Below are 21174 nucleotides of genomic sequence, written 5' to 3' on the forward strand. Positions count from 1 at the left end.
CGGCCCAGTGGTTGGTTCGGCCGTGTCACGTGGGACAGGCGCCGGGTCCCCATTGGGCGCTGCGGGGCCTATCGGGGAGCTCCTGGGGCAGCAATCGAGCCTGTGAGGCGGTGAGCCGGGCTGCTGACAGACGAGCCCAGGTGCGGTGCGGTGCGGGGCCGGGGTGCGGGGCCACCGCGGCCGGGGCCTCAGTCCCTGGTGGGCGTCGGGCTGGAGGCCCAGGCGTCTCCCCGGCCGGAGGCCCCGCCCCCGCGGTGCCGCTGTGGGGGGGCGCCGCCGCTGGGGGCGTGAGGGGGGGCGGGACGCCGGGGGCCTGTGGCGTGGGGGGCTGGGCCCTGGTGCCGAGGGCGATCGGGAGACTTGGGCCGTTGAGGCATCGGCCCAGCCCGAGCCCTTCAGAGGCCTCTTGCCTTTTTCCCTTCGCAGGCGAAGCAGCGGACATGCTGGCCAAGCCGCTGACGCTCTCTGCCCCGGGGAAGGCTATTCTCCACGGGGAGCACGCTGTCGTGCATGGCAAGGTAAAGCGCTGGGCTGGCGCTGGCAGCCGGGCGATGAAAGGCCCTGAGTTGGGGGGCAGCCGTGAACCTTTTGCTGGCTGTTCTGCACAGTGCCTCCGCCCCCCCACTCACGTCTCGCTTTTTTTGTGTGCAGGCAGCTTTGGCTGTGGCCTTGAACCTGAGAACGTTCCTTCAGATTAGGCCCAGTAATAATGGAAAGGTCTTGATATGCTTGCCTAATATTGGTACCAGTTTAAACTGGGAAGCCGTCCGGCTCCGGACACTGCTGACGGCATTTTCAGGCAAGTGCTGTTAGAACAATGGCAGCGCATGTCCATATATTTTAAAATCATGAAACCCCTGGCTTCATCCTCTTTTCTGATGTGTGTCGGATCGTACCCCAACCGACTATTGCACTTTGCGTGTGCTTGGCAACCATCTCGTGTGTTAATGAGTGTTGTTGGTCAGCTGGTGGCTAGAAGCTACAGTGGGTTTAACTGATTAGGCTTCCCTCTCCCACCAAATCAGGTAGCTGGATTTACTAAGTGTATTCACACTCCCAGAGCCAGTGTTTTAACTGGTCCTCATAGTCCGCAGGCAGCAGATGCGCTGGGTGAGACACAAGCGATCTGCGTCAGCAGGAGCTTGTTCCATCTTAACTACTATGATTCTAGCATGCACCATTTAAAAGGGGACAGAATAAAGTCTCTCTAGGTTAGCATGTAGGTGCTTTATCAGCAAACCCCAAGGGTCCCTGTAGTTCAGTGTCTTGTCTTGCAAAGTGTCCTGTACCAGTCACTTGTAGAAATCTGTAATCACCTGCCTCCACACCCACCTATACTGTAAGACTTGTATGTCGTGTACCACACCTAGCACAAATTAATGTGGTTGGCTCTGTATGAGTCAGAGATGGAGCCCTTTCCTGGTGTTTCATTTATGATGTTGCTGTGGGTGACATGAAAGAAGCAGTTCTTCAGTGTAGCTGGTGGTTTCTTCTCTCCCCCCTGCCCCCAGTAATCAGTTTGTGCGCTGAAGCATAGCGGCAGTTGTCTTTATTCTATTTAGTGTCACTGGACATGCCATTCTTGTAAATATCTCATTCTAATTTGAAACCATGTTTTTTAAGCTTTCTTTGTAAATGAATAATTCCACCACTGATTGCTTTCCTAGATGGCTTGGATGAATCTAAATGCCCCAGCCCAGAACAAATGGATGCACTGAAAGAGTTCGCAGGAATCACTACTGGACTTTCAGCCACTGAGAGCCTTGGTACCCTTGCATTTCTCTATCTGTACCTGTCTATTTCAGCTAAATATGGGTAAGAACATAGTCCTCCTCAGAAATGAATGCAGTATCCTAGGTGTGCATGGTTCCTGTTAAATTTCTATTCTAATTTCTTGTGAAATTACAGATCTCTAAAGCTAAAATAAGAAAATAAAGGAGGGAAACTTTCCTTTGTGTTCTTAGGCTCTTATCTTGTTAGTAACTCTGAGGTGAAATAGCTAAATTGTGCTGAGTGGGTTGGAAATCAGCAAGGATATGCCCAAAACATGATTAGTCATAACTGAGAAATAGTGCTAATCTTCTAACTGTGGTTAACACAACAGTTGACAATGCTACAAACTATTAAGAGGGCTCTAGAAATGTGATCGGCTTTACCTACTAATGATCTCAGCTGTAGCAAGAGAAACACAATCCTGAGCTCAGTTTTGGCAGTGAAATAATCAAATATTGAAGCATTGTACAGGTCTCTAGCTACATAGGGCTTCATATCACAGCTGCTCTGAACATCTTGGTGATAGTAGGAGTTGAGCTGTGATCAGCCTATTCTAAAACCACATGTCCTTCCCGCTTTAGATAATGGAAATTCTCCTTCGCTTTTAGCAGTAGGGAGCCTATTACACACACACATGCAGTTCCAGTTCTATCAAAGAGAGGACAACAGTACAGATACTAGCCAGCTTATTACAATAGTAAAATGTAAACCTACTGTTACTGATGTGGGATCTTAAAATGTTTTAAAAATATATTTCCAAAAATCTGAAGGGTATATTTATGGTGTTCTATTAATAAATCACCCCTAGCACTGGGATAAAAACCAATGGAAATGAGAAATCCAATTTAGCTAGGCTTTCTTCTAGCACAATGGATTTGCAAAGCTGCTCAGCTGTGCTAGCTGAAAGTTCAGGAGGCCCATGTCTGTCATATACTTGTGTGTATGCTGACGCCACCAGTTGGCTGGTGGTGTGATCACAGCAATTTTAGTTTGCATCTGTTGCCTTTGATCTCCAGAATGTTATTGGCATTTTATGCAACGCATTTTAATGTGTTTCAGACAGATACCAAGCGTGGAGATAGTGGTGTGGTCTGAGCTGCCCACGGGAGCTGGGCTAGGCTCAAGTGCTGCCTATTCCGTTTGTTTGGCAGCTGCCCTGTTGACTGCATGTGGAGCCATTGGCTGCCCATTAGAGGAGGAGAAGTCCATTGTCAGGTAAAGCATCTGAAAAGCCTGTGTATCTTGGGTGTGTAGAATTGGGGTAGCATAATGTTCCCTAAATCTCCAGTGAGAAGCAAATGAATGTTGCTTGTTTCTTAACTTCATATTCCTGTCTCTCTGAGCTGATGGCTTGAAGTTAGTGACCTAGTGTCAGGATACAAAATGTGATTCCAAGACATTACCTGTTAAAAATGTTCTGCTTTAGTGCCTGTAGCAATGACTTACAAGATTATGCAGGTACACAGAGCTGAGCAATGAGACCTCTGTCCCCTAATATATTTTTCAGCAAACTTCTATCTGATCATACAACATACTATACTAGCAAAAATGCATCTTCCAAATTATACTGGAAGTGGTGTAAACATCTGCATCTCTTAATTGTAATTTGTAGTTTGGATGCAGTGTAATTTTCAGTTACAGTTTGAATGCAAAAGGGTAAGTGAAGCTTCAAGAGGTCATCTTTCATAGGGTCTTCACTTAACATTGAAGAAAAAAATATAACAAGATAGGTGAACTCGTGTAAACTTAACATACATTCCTATATCTATGGAAGCCCCTTTATGGCCCTGTTCGCCATCTTCTACCCTCTCATCAAAACGCACTTGTGCTGTGAGGTCTGTAAACTTGGATCTTCCCCTGAACCTGATTGAGCAGGTAAAGAATAAGACCATGTAACCGTTAACCTCAACAACTGCATAAGATTGGCCATACTGGTCTGGCATGATCTCCCTTCCGTAGTCCTTGCCTTCCCAACCCTTCAGCCCTCCTGCAGGGTCCCACCATCTGTCCTTGTGTTTAATTAGGACAGCAATTGCCAGTTCACAAGCCTCCACTGAAGACACTACATGGGCACAGGGGTGTGCCTGTGCCCATCCCCTGAGTTGCAGACAGAGGGACAAGGTGGTTATTTCTCCATAGAGTTCAGTGTACATATGGTGCTGGAGGAGCAATAATGAACCTTTCTGATTTCTTCGGGAAGTTGTATCCGTTTGTCCTTTACAAGCTGTATGAGTAACAAGAAGCATTTGCCAGCAGGGCCTGGCGTTGTATTGCCCAGTAAATTATGCGTCAATGCCAGTAGTCCTACACCTTGGTGACACCTTTTCTTCTTCCGTCTTCATCAGAGGGGGAGAATCCAGTTTAGCATTAGACAGAAGAGCCATCAATGGTTAAGAAAATAATCCTGCTTGAAGAATAGTCACAACCCCAAGCAGTTAAGGGACACCAGCCAAAAGTGTTTTGAGACCAGATGTTTGGCAGCATCCTTGTCAACTACAGTGACAAATGAAAAGTATCCTTGAAGTGCAATATCCTAGAGAAGGAGAGGAAAGCATCACTCCCAAAGAATGCCCTGTGATGGGGCAGTGAGTAGTGATGAGTCAGGACTGGGATAGTTTGTGCTTTAGCCACAGGTTACACATGTTGGCTTAACCTTCCACAGAAATATAATTTCTACTCTTCTTTCTCCCTTTCCCCTTGTAAAGGTCTGTGATTCTAATCCCCACTGCCAAACAGTGCAGTCTGTTCACTTGCAACTTTTAATATTTGCCCTTGCATTATGCAGCTGTGAAGTAAGGAGCTGTGTGTGAAATGCAAGCTGTTCAGGCTCAGACACCTCCCAGTGAGATGAAGATCTCTGCATGAAGGGCAGACACGTGTTCTTTTGGAGAGCTGCATCCATTAACATTATGGGGCAACACTTGATGCCGCTCTAGTTGGAATTGATTTTAATATTTCCATTATCGACCTTGATTTTTAGGCCTTAATATCTAACATTTCAAACTGCATTGGTCTCTCATATTTGGAGCACAATGGGAGCCAATACAGGGTGTTTTTATTAATGACACACAATATGCCCGAAACATGGCTCTTTATAAAGTGGTGACTGAGCAGAAGAAGGCTTAAATTGCATGTGCCTTGAGAATTGTGTCTTTAAATAAGAGGTATTAAGAGAATTTGGTGCTGGGCCAGAGAGTACTGGGATCAAGGGTCTCAGTTTAGCCACAAAGCAGTAGGCACTACTGCAATAAATAGTAGAGAATGGCCATTCATGAAACCACCTCCCCCTTACTCCATTACTGTGACTCTACATTAATGCTATGGGAGAGAAGGTAGATCGGTCCCCACACCCATCTGAATTCTTGGCCTCTTTTCTAGTAACTGTCAGCAATGCTGACAACTCTGACCATTGCTTGTGTGATGTAGGCCGCAGGATCCACCAACTCATTTTGTATACACCAAACACTGATCCGACACTACTGATCTGGATCAGTACCAGCAACCTACAGTTGAAGGTTCTATGTCTCCTTATGAGCCCTCCAGCCCTCATCACCCCCCTCCACTCTATAAATACTTAGAACTCCTATACGCACATCCAGTCCATTCACAGTGCCGTATATTCTGCATGCTCAGCAAATTCCACAAACCCACCTTGTGCACTCAAAACAACTGCTCCAACAGACTAGTGCACATTGACACTGATATTAATATCCGATGTCTCAGCATCAATTATAGTCTGTACAATTCAAAGTTAGCTTTTGGTGCAGTGAGAATATGAATTTGACAGGTTTTTAGAGTACAAGGCCCAAACTAGGAATTACTTGATAGGGCAGAAGAACATTGGTTTTGTGTAGGCATCATACAGTCTTTAGTGTAACAATGAGAATAGTTGGTGAACCATACTGAAGCAAGGGACCAATACTGGGATCCCACCTGCTTCCTGGCAGTGTTTTCCTGTATCTCCCCACCCCTTGAGATCTCGTCGGCTGAGATCTCATCGGCAAACATCTCTTTATCCCTCTTATGCCTAAAGTCTCTCGATTTTTCTCACTGCTGTTTAATCCTGTGAAGCATTTTGGGATATGGATCATACAAACAACACTGTTTAAAAGTAGTTGTAATTAGCTGTAATACTGACCTGCTTTTAATACTCCCTTGCTGAAGGGCTGGCCTTTTTCGCTGCACGTTCTAGTTAACGTTAATCTTCACCAGTGCATGACTGCCATTTTCCTCTCTTCTCCAACCTGTGTTTCACATCATGTACAAATAGTAATAATATATGGATTACAATACTGCTTTTAGGCCAGAGCCCCACTGTTCCTGGCACTATACAAACAGATAACTATGAGATGGTCTCTGCCAAGCAGAATTTATAACTTAAATTTAAGATGAGACAACAGGTGGATGCAGCAGGCAGACGGGGAAGCATGAGGAATAGTGCTTAGTACTTCTCGTTTCCCTAGCTGCTAGGGTGCTGTGATTGTTCCTCACGTAGAATGATTTTCTTAACCATTGATGGCTCTTCTCTCTCAGCTGGATTCTCCCCCTCCGAGGAAGGGGGAAGAAGAAAAGTGGCACTGAGGTGTATGCCTACTGGCAAAGAAGCATATTAAACATCTAATTACAGTATCAGTGAGGAAAGGAAGTATTATCCCCATTCTTACTGATAGAGACCCAGAAGCCAAGAGTCCAATGTTGCGTTCAAGACCACAGAAGGAGTCTGTCAGATCCAGGTGTTCCAGGGATCCAGCCCTTTGCTTGCACTGCTACACTGCCTTTTTCGGGTGGACATTTAGTCAGACTCAGCAGTGACGCACACAGCTCTGCTTGGAACCTTCCAGAACGTTTCCTCACGTGATGCTTTCAAGGTGGCAACGCTCTGTAGCGGTTGCTGCGTTCATACTGATTCCATCCTGTGATTGTTAGAAGCAGATGCACTTAAGTGTGTGGCTTAGATACGAAGGTGATAGTATCTTGGATGGCAGTGCTGCTTTTACTGGGCCGAGCACTACTTCATCCTGTTAATTTGTGTGGGGGTTCATTTCCCCTCCCCCGCGAGGTGTTCCCCTTGACATGCTGCGCTTCAGTCTGCTCATGTGATTCCTGCTGCTCTTTATGGCTAGTGGACTCCTTGGTTCCTGTGGCATGTTGCCCGCTTGTAGTAGTTTTAAACTGTTTTCTTGCCTTTCAGGTGGCCTGAGGAGGAGTTGGATTTAATTAACAGATGGGCCTTTCGGGGAGAGCAGGTCATCCATGGCAAGCCTTCTGGTGTGGATAACTCTGTAGCAACTTGGGGTATGTATTTTTCAGTCTCAATCCATTCCTCTTTTGGCTCTGAATACAGGTGCTGTCACTGTCAGAGTAGAAGAGGCCACTACTTGGGCATTGGGAATGATGGCTTTTCCAGTCCCCTTCGCACACTGCTGCATAGCTGGTGAAGGGAGATCGGATGGGATTTGCCCTGGGTACAATTCCTAAGTAGCACTTCACCAAAGAATCCAAAGGGCCTCACAGACTGCAGTGAATCTAAGTGGGCTTTCAGTATGCCTCTCAAATCGCTCACAGCCCTTTATGCAGGGAGTTTTGACTATATAAAAATGTGTCCAAAATCCATCCTGCAGACTGACTGTTCGACCCCAGTCTCTGTCCTCTCGGCAGACACTGGATTAGAAAGGGAAGAGCACAAGTAAAGCCTCTTCCCTACACCATCTTAGTACCAAATCCTCTTCTGTAGTTTTCCTCTGTGTTGTTGCCAGCCTGCTCTAGTAGAAACTCGCTGCTTATTGATGCTTATTGAGAGCATAGAATGAAGGTAACGTTACCCCAGAATAAACCTCTCGTACATTAGCAATGTTAGTAATACTTTTCGCCGCCTCAGGAGGGAGAGAGAATGGTCTGTTGAACTGGATGGGGTGGGGGGAAGGAACCAGAAACTCCCAAGTTCTGATTCTAGCTTTGACCTTGAAGTCATGCTTTCTTTCTGTGCCTCTGTTTCCCTATTTGTTTCCCTATTCCCTATTTGTAAAATAGGAGTAATGCCTCACAGGGGTGTTGGGAGGCTTAATTCACTAATCTCTGACTCACTATATGAATCTCCCTCGTTCACATTAATGCCTTGAAAGAGGAGCCCTCATGGAAATAACTGGAATTTACAAATTATGGAGCAAATAAATATAAATTAAAAAAAAAAATCTTGCTGCAGTATAATGCTTTGGAAAACGTTCATACTTGGTCGCCTGTACCTTAGTCTTTATTATGTGCAAGTGTGCTGTGATGCTTTTTGCGAGAGTGTTTATTAATAATCAGACTTCATCACAGCTACTCTGTCAAAACATTGGGAAGTGGATAACGAAGTAGCAAGCTTGCTGACTGGTGGGGATCTGTTGGGTTACTAACAGTTATTCTTCACAAATATTCACACTCTGCACTGAATCTGGTGTTTAATGTGTTTAAATCTACTCCAGAAGTCTTCATTTGATTCTTACTTCGTTATTTTAGACCAATGAAGACTTGATTCTAACCTAACTCTCTCCATTTGAAATATCTCTTTATTTTCTATGGCCCTCAGTACAGGAAAGCAAAGGGTGAAGGCACCAAGTTACTCATATTTGGGCCAGATCTCCCACTGAAGTTAATGGAGCTCTGCCTGTTCACACCATCTGAGGATCTAGCCCATTGTTTTGCCTGTGCTTCTTGCAATTAACTTCTCATGCTGTAGGTTAGTTTCTGCAGATGAAAGTCCCTATATACTTATTATTTTCAGATATGTTGCATACTATGACTATGTATGTATTTTACTTTAGGTGGAGTACTCAGATTTCAGTCAGGAAAAATCACATCACTGAAGAGGTAATATTAAAATTATATACACACACAGAACATATCTGTGTAGAGTTTATGGTCTAAAGGTATGAGAGTAACAAAATAATGCTGAACAGTGTGAGTAGGAATCTTGCAGCCAGAACCCTGTATTGGACCTATCAGGTAGCTTTAATATCTTGAAAACCAGTTTTGTTGTCTTGGGTTGGAGAAGAATGAGGCCAATGAAATGTCTGGTTATTGTCTGAAGTTAGATTATAAGGCAAAAGTTCAATATTAATTTCATGGCCTTATAGGCAGCAGGATCAAGTCAGCTCCTAGCAGCAAATGACCTTTTAAAAGAACAAAACAAAACCACAATTTCTTGCATATTGAATTTTAGAACTGTACAAAAACCAAGCTGTAAAGCGAGAACAAATCCTGGTTCAGAATGCTCTCTATACCTCCAACCAATGAACTATAATCCAATGCCATTAAAATCTTTCACGGTGCATGAAATTGCTCTGTTAGCAGTTAATGTCTCCAGCTGGCTGGTCTCACAAATGGTGTTTCAAAGGAAAGATATTTTAGCTGAAAAACATGGATCTCAGTAAGCACGTTTGTCATATTTGTAGAACCAGAACAGTTGTATCAATGTACGTGTAACTGAGAGCACAGAGTCCCAACCCAGCAAAGCACTTGAGCACCTGCTTACTGACATTTAACAGGACTTCTCGTGCTTAAGTATGTTGTTAGATTATGGTCTTAAATAGCCAGCCTGTTTTAGAGGGGTGATAGTCCAACAGCCAGACTGTCTACTTTGACCGAGATCTTCTTGATGCAGCAGAGAAGGGAAGCTCTCATGTTTTGGCTCCTTGTTTCTCTGCTCGTCTTCATTCCAGACTAGGTTAGAGCAGTCTGTAGGTGAGATGGACCTAAACAAGAGGAGTCTAGAGTGCTGTGGTAAAAACCTGGCACCACCTTCAGATACGTTTTTTTTTAAAATGGAGGGTTTTATTGATTATACATTTTTTAAATATTTAAATCCAGTAAAGTACAGTAGTCTTTGTATTTTTTGGGCGCAAAGGGACAAATGGTGAGAAGCAAATTAACTTTGTTTCTGCTAAAATGATCAGCAGTGAAACAGTTAACCATGTTGATAATAAAACGGACACCATTAGACTTCAGAGCAGACAAATCAAAATGGCAGTTCACAGCTCTCAAAGCTCTCAAAACACAGGAAGATGTCACTGCATCAGTTTACATTAGCCTCACATTTTCAAGTTTATTTTCATGATCCCAAGAGGTAGGCACTTTTTAAAAAGGTGGAGATTCTAGAGCCTAATTATGTAGCAGAGTTTGTGGCTCTGGAATAGTGGAATACATTAGGTCCTGCCTGTACGTGTAGATATTACATGCATTAAGGTTGTTTGACCATGGCATGAACGGGGGAGTAAATTTGTTGATGGATGTGGAATAAACCTTGGACATTGCCCAGTTATCAAGAGGAAAATGAATTTCAGAATGTTTGTTCTGTTTTCAGAGTGCCAACTCTAATGATCTTATTGACCAACACAAAAGTCTCTCGGAGCACCAAGATCCTTGTGGCAGGTGTCAAAGACAAGATCCTTAAGGTGCAGCATCTTTTTGGTTGATGACCGTGACATGGAAGCGCATCTATTAATTGAGCCAACCCAATGGTAGCACGGCAGTACATTGATTGTTAGGGGGTGGGGAGAGTTGACCTGCATTTATGAGTAATCCCAGGATCCCTTCCATGGGGGGTAGCAGGGTGTGCATTTGCATGGATTTCTTGGAAGCTGTTGTTAAGTGGTATTGCTATGTTGCTCCTGGCATTACTGCGGCATGAGCAGGGGGAAGAGAGAGGGCTTCCCCCTCCCACCCCCAAAAAGGAGTAGGTCAAAATATACTCACTAAGGTGATGCGTTGGATATGACACTGACTGTAGAGTTTCTATGTCACTCCAGCCAAGTCAGCTTAACAGGACTCCTCCAGAAGTTGTCCCTATTATCTGGCTTTCTATGCTCAGTGGCGTGGAGTCTCGGCTACTATGCAATTCTGATATAAAGGATTTATTTCTCATCATTCCCCATGATGAGCAGCTATTAATCCAAACTCTGTGCCAGGACTTCCCTTTTTTTAACTAAAATGAGGACCTGGCCATGACCCTTCCTGTTGTTGCAGTGACAAGCAGCTTGGTGAACCCCAAGCATTTAAAAAATCATGTCTGGCTCCAAAGAATCAAGAGTCTCATTAAAACTCATGAGATTTTTAAAAGGCTATTTTTTCTTTTATAATTTGCCTTCTGAATTTTAGAACCTTTCAAGTTTTGTTTCCAGGCTTGTCTCTGCAACCAGAGGGCTAGAAGCTTTTGTGGTGAAAATATCTGTTTTTCATTTTAAAAAAAAAAAAAAAATCCCAGCTCTAGGAGCTTGGGGCTTTAAGAAAAATGCCAAACATCATTAGTCTCTCAACAAAATCACAAGAGTTTGCAACCCTGAAATACCCAACTTCACTGTGTTTCTCTTTCTTTTGCTCTGATGCCCCAAATGTGACCAGCTTCTGCTTTAGATCCCTTATTGCACATGAATTGTCCAGCCTCAGAGGGCTTGGCCCACCTCCAGCACAATAGCAATGAAGCCACGGAACACCACAGAGCTGTCTTCATGTCTCTCATTTTTCTTCTTGTCACAGTTTCCTGCTATAATGAACCCAGTGCTTGCCTCAATAGATGCAATTTCTCACGAGTGTGAAAGTGTTCTAGAAGCAATGGCTGTGAGTCCATCACAGGATTATTACCCTGTGCTAGAGGTAAGGGACTCTTTCGCCTGTATTTTTAGACACTGTTATAGTCGCACATCAAAACATCGTTTAAAGATCGTTAAGGTTGGGAGAGATTTCGATAGCAGGAAATGTTCAGTTCAGAGTGAACCACAATGTACGTCCGCTGTCATTAATACGCTCCCTATGTCTGAAGCAGTTAAGGTACTGTTGCTACCTCCTGTGTATAAAACTTGTTTGCTTTTATTATTCTGTCAGAGCCGTACATTTCATTTCCCTTCGTTGAAGGGACACCGAGTTAGTTCAGGATCAAAATGTCCCCTTCCTTAGAATAGTTTGTGATTTGATGGCCAGTAGCTCTTTATAAAACTACCATTCTCATTACTGCCAAAGCCAATATGGAAGCACAAAACTCGGCAGCCGCTGTTTCTGATAGACTAGTTAGAAACCAGCCCCCGCTTTGTGCTTGTCCTGTCTCAAGGCTCAGGAGAGCAGATAGCAATTGTTGTGCCCAGAACTGTTTTGACGTCGATGCATGCAGTGAATAAGATCTGTGTTCATTTTGGCTCCATTCAAAGCACAGGGAGGCTGTTGTGGAAACGACTTTCAAATTTAAAGACTTTTTTTTTTCCCCTCCACGCAAATGTACGGGGTAGTGTCCTCAGTGTTCTGATTATAACGAAGTAATTATTAGTTAGTGTTGGGAAAACTTAATTCATTGACTGCATCTGCTGGGACATGTTTTATTATGGGGAGGTGGATGAACCCACATCTGGTATGGGATCACGGAAGTCCCATGTGCTAAATGCTGAATGCTTAGGGTGCTCAGAAACAGAGGTGTTGATGGGACAGAATTCAAGCAACAAGGGACATAAATTGCAGTGACCTGCTTTATTGCAAGAACAGCTGGCTGCTGCTTCTTCCATTCCTGGAGGTGTTGATAGATAGTGAGGTGTCCTGTTTTTCTCTTCCCACCCACACAAAACCTTTCCTCCTCGATTGCAATAAGGAGTCACCTTTACTGGTGGGAATGCAGATGCTCTACCCAACGTCAGTTCACAATCAGTTTTCACCAGGAGAGGTTTGAAAGCGTAGCTTTTGTTTCCATCGCCCCTCACTTGTGTTTCTTGCTGTATCCGGTTGTGAAGGCTGGAGCCTCCGGTGGAACAATGAGCAATCTGCCTCCCTTTGCAGTAGGGCCTTGCTGCCGTGGATGGAACAGTGGTGAACAGGTGGAGATGAGTGCATGTACCCATCATGTCTGGGGAAGAGAAAGAGATGGGGATATCGCAAGGCCAGACAGAGATGGTGTCAGGAAGTGAGCCTGGCAGATGGCTGAGGAACAACAAAGGCGGTGACAGTTGTGACAGGCTCAAAGTCTGGGTCAGAAAGAGCACTGAGGGCCATGGAGAACGAGTGGAAGCCTTGTGCTAACACACAGGACTGGTTTTCAGGACTCCTGGGTTCTCTGCCGCACAAATCCTGTTTGAATTTGAGCAGGTCACTTAAGTTTTCCATCTCAGTGTCAGTTCTCCAGCCCATAAAATGGGGCTAAGGTTCCCTTTCCCGCAGAGGTGCTTCGAGACTTCCATTATTAGTGGCTGTAAACGCTGTGAGGTCCAAGGAGAGAGATGTCTATCTCGATGCAAAGTTGTGCCACGCTGTTGTCATGCAACACAGTGCTTATTCAGAGCATAACGGTTGGCATTTTCTCCCTCACATTTTCATGCTGAGGCTCTCCTGTGCTACGCTACCAGTCTCCATTCAGAGCCACTTATAGTGCTGTATAGTCTCATAGAGTACATTCCTTAGGAAAGAGAGCTCTTCTGAGAGAGCTGTGTGCTGTCAAACCTGCAAATGGCTTTAGTGGGTGTCCTATGTGAGATGAGTTTGATAGGTCTCAGTCCAGTTCCCAAGGGCCTGTATCAAAATTAGGATTTTGCTTTTACCACTGCACCAAGATGGTAGAATGATTTTGTATGAAAGTTGTGTTCTGTGTAACGTAGTGGAGTGCTACGTAACGGTTAGACCAGGAGACTGAGTCTGAACTCTGGGGTCTGTTCCCAGGTTTGCTACTGACTTGCAGTGTGACCTGAGACAATTCACTTCACCTAGGTCTTTCATCCGTCCAGCAGTCAAATGAAAGGAGGGTTGTGAGGTTTAGCTTAAAGAGTGCTTTGATATCCCCAGATAAAAGAGAGGTCCTGTTTAAATTACAAGGAGGAGGAACGCTGCAGTAAGTTGGTTTCTGTTTGTCTTGTGTCTGAAGAGCCCACAGAGGCATGGTTGATGTATGCTGCATACATACATATCTATATTTTTGACTGTTGCTGTAGCTGAAATGTGCAGTTCTGGACATCTTTGTACTTAAGCCATTGAACTAGTCTACTGTGTCATAAGCTGTCATCTGACTCCTAGCAGATTTTGGATTGGAATATGACAGGTGTCTTGGATCATCATAGACAGCATTGTGCCCTGCACTCAGGCATATAGAGGCCCCTGGATGGACGTCTGTCCAATCCAGTGTAGGGAGCTTGCAGCGCATACATGCTAAACAGTGCTGGCTAATCCATCTTCCCTCATTTATCTAAAGTACGTTGCAAATTGGTGTGTGTGGGGCGGGGGAGTATTTTTGCATCATCCAATACCCACGTGGTGTTTACAGGAGACCCATGCGGGGCTGGATAGGGAGCCACAGTGATTGACACCTTCCATGCTGTCCTGTAGCTCCTAGCTCTGTGTAGTCAAAGCATCATCCGAAGGTGAGCCACTAACTGCAGCCTGTGCTTATCAAAAGTCAGGTGGAGGCATGGCAGAAACTAGTCATGGCACTGTGTGAAGAGACTGGCCCTGGGTATGGAAGAGAGCAAATCTCTCAAAGAACATGGTGTACTTGGCCTGCTGGCTTTTCAGCTGGTCCCTAGTTAACATGGCCTGTGGCTGCCAGCTGCTTCTCTCTGCTACATTATGTTACTGAATCATGGCCCCGTTCTGTGTAAAACCTTAAGGCTTCAGGATTTTGTGGCTAGCAAACTCTTACTTCCAACACACCCCGTTCTGATGTATTTGAAAGGAAGGACAATCTTGTGGTTAAGGGAATTCTGGGTTCAGTTCCTGACTCTGCCACAGAGCCACCATGTGACCATGGGCAGGTCACTTAACCTCTCTGTTCCTTAGTTCCCCATCTGTAACATGGGAATGATGGTCATTCCTCTCTCCCACGCTCATTTGTCTGCCTGTTTAGACTGTAGGTCTTCCGGGCAACGTCCGTCTCTTCCAGAATGTGTTTGTACAGCTTCTAGTACAGTGGGGCCCGATCTTGGTGGGGGCTTCTGCGTACGGTCGTAATACAAATAATTTCTGTGGTGGTCTCAGGTGGCAGATGGATCCAGTTCAGAGCCAGAATGGCTAGTGTGACTGGCTAGAACTAGCAAGGGGAGGTGATGGGTGGGTTGAGCTTAACTGGGTCTGAGACTGTTGTTCTGGCTCAGGCTGCTCAGTCGCTGCCCACTGACCTGACCTGCTAATTATAACTTGTGCCCATTCATGTACACTTAACATTCTGTGTGTGGGCTTCTCGTGCTGCTTTAAGAAATTTCCTCTCTCATCCACTCTTGTCTCATTAGCCTGTTTTTCAGTGCTCCGCTGGTAATGGTCTGTGCCTTGTCTACGGCAGCATTTCAGCCAGCTGCTCCTTTCCAGTTAACTCCTTTAATTCTTAGCTTCCATTTTCTTAAATAAAAAAAACCCCCTCACTTTATTCTTGTAATTTTTAAATGTCGGTGTGCGCGTGTTTCGTTAGTTCTGTACTAGCTGCCAGGTCAGCCCTGTGCTGTAACGTTCCGTGCCTGCAAGGCAGGCGCGCTATGAGCAGTGCAGGCTTCCCCCATCAACGTGCTCCAGCCAGCGTGTCCAGCTCATCTCTGGGGGAAATTGAGTCGTTCAGTCACCATGGCCCATTCAGTCCTTCGCCTCTCTGAAGCTGCCATTCATGCTTCGTTTTGTGGTATTGGATACCTGTGCTCTGGGAGTGGACTTAGTTTCTCCAACTCATATTAAAGGACGCTGAACAGTTGTTGGATTGTGATAACTTTGGACCCAGATTGCCAGGGGCTGTATTTGAACTGCTCACTAGAGGTGAAAGGGCCTGTATCCTGTTATCAATCTCCTGGGCCATTCATGCGTCCCTGCCACAAGCAACTAACTGTAGTAACAGCAGGATTTGGACATGAATAGTCCTGTAGCTATTGCAATATCCTGGCCCGCTGGAGACCTGCGTGAGAGAGTAGCCTCAGGGTTCTGGCTGCTGGCATCAGCTGGGCTTTTGAATGCTGCAGAAATCCTCTCTGCTTTGGAAAAAGGCTTGCTTTGTACTTCCATAGCCACAGATGGTCCCAGAATGGAGGACTTCAGGAAACGTTTAAGAGCGTGACTTGGATTGGCCAACAAATATCTAGAGTACCTGCCTCATGCTGGGGGAAGCCCCTTGGTCTGGGTCCTGGATCTCTGCCCTGCAGTGTGGGGAGAAGTGCTATATGATACAAACAAGTGAGATTTTGATGTTGTTTATCACTGCCTTGGCAGTGCCACTTTCTGTCACTGGAGTTGGATGGATTGCAGAATTGGCCAGGAATGGGAGAGATCCCAGCACGATTCCTTTCCCACAGCTAGGGAAGGATTTGTACAGCATCCTGTTCGGTGCATGCGTAGCAGGAGTGAGAGGAAGCAGGCCAAGACTACTGAGGGCTGAAGTTCACCGTGCCTGCAGTGACGGCAGCTCTCTGTGCCCTCTGCTTCCTTTGGCCTCTCTTTTTTTTTTTTTTTTTAAGACGTTATAAAATGAACTGATCTGTGCCCGCACAGTAGTCAGTGAGGGAAGGAAGAGGGAGCAGGGCTAGACTAGAAGCCTGAGGCTGCTGGTGGGCTCGGTCTCATTGTTCAGCATTTGCTTGTTCCTGAGCAGCCTTATGCTGTGTCGCAGTAAGATGGGTCAGTCTGTCAGTGACTTTCTAACAGGTCACTGTACACAGTACAGCTCTGCTTGCAGGCGCCTTGGAATAGCGACCTCTCTCGCTGGAAAAGAGACGTGTTCTGGAGGATTGAGATCCAGAGCTGTCCTTAGGGGACAGCAAATCGGAGTGACATGCTTTGGGGGGGCCCTGTGGGCCGGCGCGATTGGCCGGCACCACGTGGGCAGTGTGTGAACTGCTGGCTGGGGGAGGCTAACCCCCAGCCCCGCCCCTTCCGCCCGAGGGAGAGCGCACAGTGACACTGCTGCAGCATCTCCCCTCCCCCCTCCCCCCCAGGAAGGCGGGCTGCGTGGCCCCAGCCCCCTGGAGACCAGCGGTGCTGCCAAAGTGGGGTCTGGGGGGGGGGGGGGGGGGGGAGTGTGCGTAGGGCCACGCCTGGCTGCCTGGGGGGAGACAGTCTCCCTTACGCACCCACCCCCGGTGTGGCCGATCCTGGAAGTGTCGGATTCGTCACTTTTGCCCTGGGCGCTTCACCCCCGCTAGGGCCGGACCTGCAATCCAGGTGGTTTTGTTGTCTTTGCTTTGTTTTAAGGAGCTCTTCGATATAAACCAGCATCACTTAAATGTGATTGGAGTTGGCCATCCCTCGCTGGACAGCGTGTGCCGAGTGACTGCCGCGCACGGGCTGCACAGTAAGCTGACTGGCGCTGGACGAGGTGGCTGTGCAATCACTTTGTTAAGACCAGGTCAGGAATCCTTACTCTACTACGAATCATTTGAATCTCTTCCTTTTATGTTGCCAGAGAGACCTAAAGGGGCACTGTCGCAACAAAACAAAACCGCCTCATCAGCACCTACATTTTTTAAACCGATTAAAAAAAAATTAAAACCTAATTTTGTTCTTTGCTATTCATAGAACTGTTTTACATTTCTCCACCCAGCTTGTGGAACTGGTTGAGTCATTTTCACTTTACTGAGACTGGTGGGAGCTCTGAGTAGATGGCTGGCAGAGCGGGGCCTTTACTATCACGGAGCAGTGTCCGTGCTGCTGAAGTGCCCTTGGGTGTCATACCCTAAAAACGTGTCACTGCATCTTAACTGTATGGGAAATAGGTTTGTTGGGCTCTTTCACCTGTGTGTGTTAGGTGAGGGATAGACTAGCGGTGCAATATACTGGAGACTGTCCATGAACCGTGTGTGTACTTCTGCCCTCTACTGGCTGGAATGAAAACTGCCCAACTGTTACATAGACCCTGTACTTCTAAGATTTTCCTTTAGCTCACTTGGTGGGATTCTTCTTTTGGAGCAGAAAGATCTGAGTGTGATGTATAGTAATAACTGTGTAAAATCTATCATGGTCATGAACGTGGTAGAATAGTGGTTTTCAACCTGTGGTCCGCGGACCCTGGGGGGGTCCACAGCTCCATTCAAAATGTTTTGGGGTCCACAAATGAGACGGTTGAAAACCACTGTGGTAGAATATCTAGGTAGGGACACTTGCACTGGTTTACTTACTAATTTTAAATGGGAATGTCCTATTTAAAGGGCAAAAAGGATGTATGTATAGACTGAAAATGACACCTCTCCGCACCTTTAGAATACCTCTCCATCATAGTGGGACCCTGAGACACTTGGCATACTAGCGACTACTGGATTCTAAAGTGCCCATTAATGTCTCCTACCAATGAAAACTTAAGTCAAACCTAATGGTAAACTGGCTGCTCGTTAATGTAAGAAGGAACAGATAAAATGTACCCCTATATGTCCCCACCCCAAACTTAGGATGTTTGATTCCTTTTCGTGGCGATACCATTTAGTCCATATTAAACATGCAGCAAGGCATTTCCATCTCCCAGTGGTGACCAAGCTGAACTTAACTGGCTGGTGTAACCTTCTTCCTGGCAGACACAGACCCATTGATGGTGGAAGCAGCCAGACAAGATCTCAGTGCCTGTGGATTTGAATGCTGGGAGACCAGTATTGGGGCGCCTGGAATATGTCTTCATTCGCTGTCCTCTTTGAAAGCAGAAGTTCTGCACGTCTTTAATGAGGTTTAAGATGACATGGACTTTGACTGTACCCTGCCTTCCTGCCCCTGCAAGTTCAGAGCTTCTTAACTCTTCACCGGAGTGGCCGCCCATGGTGCCGAACACACTACAGAGTTTAGCTTACGTTGCCAGTCTGAAATATCTTGTCCCCTTTTCCATGTCTGTGGAAGTGTTGTGAACTGAGACACTGAACCGAGTTCAGACCTGGTGTAACTAACTGGGCAGTTCCACTGAAGACAGTGGAATTATTGCTCTCACCTACCCTAGCTGTGAGTCCGGCCCTGTGTCTCAACCTTGAAGCTGGATCTTGAATTTACTTATAGTATAAACACTACAATGTTAACAGCGGGCACAAGAGGGAGGGGCGTTAACCCTGGTGTCCTGGCCAACTTCCGGCTTGAGCAATTATGTGTTTTACCTCCCTTCCATGCATAGTGGGGTATCCGCTTCGCTTCGCCTGCCTCTTGAGGCCACGGTGAGGCTGGAGTAGTTAGTGTGCACAGAGTATCTATGAGAGTTTCTGGTGAAAGGCACCACAGAATGCAAAGCATGAGACTGCTCTGGTATTTCTACTAATGCTGTTAGAGGCACTGCTGAGATTTAAAAAAATTAAATGTCTCTTACCTGTGTCACTAACTGAATCTCAGATAATTAAAGATGAAGAAAGTGAAAATCTAATACTTTGCCCCGTTTTTTAGTTTCCATTAGCACATCCCTTCTCTGTCTAGGCCGTTACATTAGCCTCCATAGCCAATTGTCTGAGCAGGCTTGCTGTTTGTAGTCTCACGGTCTGGTTCTCACATTAATAACACCACAAAATCTGCAGGAAGATGTTTAAAGCCAAAAGCACTTTTCCTTTATTTTAATCTCAAGTCAGTATTTCTATTCATAGTAGATTTGTTCGAATCCCTGGGTTTTTGTTTTTCAAACAGTCTAAATGTTGGTCCCAAATGCGGGATGTTAAGGACACGTTCCTTTGGCTGGGAATGTAGAAGGTTATGTCAATGGATATCTGTTACTAAAAAAAGAAAAGGAGTACTTGTGGCACCTTAGAGACTAACCAGTTTATTTGAGCATGAGCTTTCGTGAGCTACAGCTCACTTCATCTGTTACTAGTCATCCTTCCTTAATGCCACTTATTGGAGTGGGGTGCCAGAGGAGCTTGACCCATAAAGTAAATCAATTTCCACAATATTTTTGCAGTTTCTTAATTGATGCTAACTCTAGTCAAGTGATCTACTTCTCCAGTGCAGAGTCAGTATCTCTTCCATTACTTGTTTGGTAGCCTCCAGTTTTGGAATGGGCTGTTGTCCTTCACCCCTCAACTTCTATACCAGACACTTCTGTCATGTAGATAGTGTCTTAATCAACAAATTGACACTTGACTGTGTTAAATGTAGATTGCAGCATGCATACAAGAATTAGAACCCTCCTCCCATTGCTTCTATATTGAGCCCTGGCTAGATAAGAGCTGTGTGGATGCCATTCACAATTGTAGTTCAGCACTGGCAATTGGCACTGTTGAAAAAGCTCCTTTCCCTTAATGCCCTGGTTAAGCATTCCCAGCAGCCCGTCCCTGTGGGGAGGACAAAAAGTCTAGGTTGCTTTCAACTGTTTTAGCACAATGGGTTAAAGAGCTGCCAATGGCTGGGGGAAGAAGGGGGGGACTTTACAAATTGTTATGCAGTGCAAATGGTGCTGCCTTTAGCATCTCTTACTGTGGGTTTTCTTGCTGTTTCACAAGACAGTCTGTTTCTTCAATGCAGCGTGAGCTGGATGGACCCACAAACTTGTTTTAGGGCCTGTCTACACGGGGAAATGTACTAGCAAAATATTCTAGGTACGCCTGCACATGGGGAGCCATAATGGTATAACTACAGTGGCATAATTATACAGATAGAGACTAGTAAAAGTCCTCGTGTAGACAAGCCCTTAGACTTCTGGGATATCTTTTATATGTAACAGCTTTGCTGAATGTCCTAATATGTAATCAAACAATGTGTGTCCACCCCAAGAAAATCTCTGTTCTCCTGGAACCAGGGTATGTGACCTGTCCTATTAGGCTTGGCAGAAATTTTTTTTTCAGTTTTTGATAATTTTGGCACCTGACACTGATGTATGTATGTTTGTTTTTTAAAGCATTTTTTAGACTTCTTTTTTAATTATTTTATTTTCACAGTTGCAGAAAATTATGCAGGGGGTCAGGTAATTATTTGGTTATGATAGAAGCTGAGATTCAAAAAGTTAAAGCTGTGTATAACTGTTAAAACACAAATTGTCAACATCACGTGTCCAAATATACAAAGTAAATATCCTTAAATTAAACTCTCAAGTAGCACTTTTCTTACTCTGCCATCTGTAAATTTTGATTATCAATGGAAATGTTTTTGTCAATTTGTGTGTCTAGAATGAAACTGACATTTATCAATAAAATCTAATCTTTCCAAGTATATCTATCTTGCCTCTTATGTGCTCATGGAGGTATGGATCCATCTTGCATCTAGGCAGAAATGATTTGATCATACAATTTCTTTTTAAGTGTTGTAAAAAAATAACCTTGAATTCAGTTCCTTTACACCATCACCTCCCTCCCCTTGCGCCGGCGCACCCCCCCCCACTCCCCCCATAACTGTCTCTGCATTTAAACTTGTCTCGCTGGCATAGCATGGGCCTTTTGCAGCTAATCCAGGGCTTGAGAGGCAGAGGGCAGTTGTAAGCTTCCTCCTAATTCTCACTCTTCTGTGAGTCTTCCCCCAGCTCCTATGTGTGTGTTCCGATTTTTC

General features: G+C 45.3%; 1 protein-coding gene across 4 annotated transcripts; it reads left to right on the plus strand.

Moving 5' to 3' along the window:
• The first annotated feature begins 47 nt into the window (after positions 1-47).
• MVK (mevalonate kinase) lies at positions 48-20825 on the plus strand. 4 transcript variants are annotated; one of them, XM_073313503.1, is made up of 11 exons: positions 48-140; positions 427-518; positions 652-799; positions 1668-1815; positions 2833-2988; positions 6965-7068; positions 8577-8622; positions 10115-10205; positions 11287-11403; positions 16936-17089; positions 18249-20825. In XM_073313503.1, the coding sequence occupies exons 2-11, from the start codon at positions 441-443 to the stop codon at positions 18398-18400; spliced, it is 1194 nt and encodes a 397-aa protein (XP_073169604.1). In that variant the 5' UTR covers positions 48-140; positions 427-440; the 3' UTR covers positions 18401-20825. The 4 variants fall into 4 exon arrangements, with proteins under 4 accessions (XP_073169604.1, XP_073169606.1, XP_073169603.1 ...); XM_073313502.1 differs by lacking the exon at positions 48-140 and having other exon boundaries at positions 342-518; XM_073313505.1 differs by lacking the exons at positions 427-518; positions 652-799 and having other exon boundaries at positions 56-140.
• The last annotated feature ends 349 nt before the right edge of the window (positions 20826-21174 follow it).

The sequence above is a fragment of the Lepidochelys kempii genome, chromosome 15 (assembly GCF_965140265.1).
Source record: "Lepidochelys kempii isolate rLepKem1 chromosome 15, rLepKem1.hap2, whole genome shotgun sequence".
Taxonomy (NCBI): Eukaryota; Metazoa; Chordata; order Testudines; family Cheloniidae; genus Lepidochelys; species Lepidochelys kempii.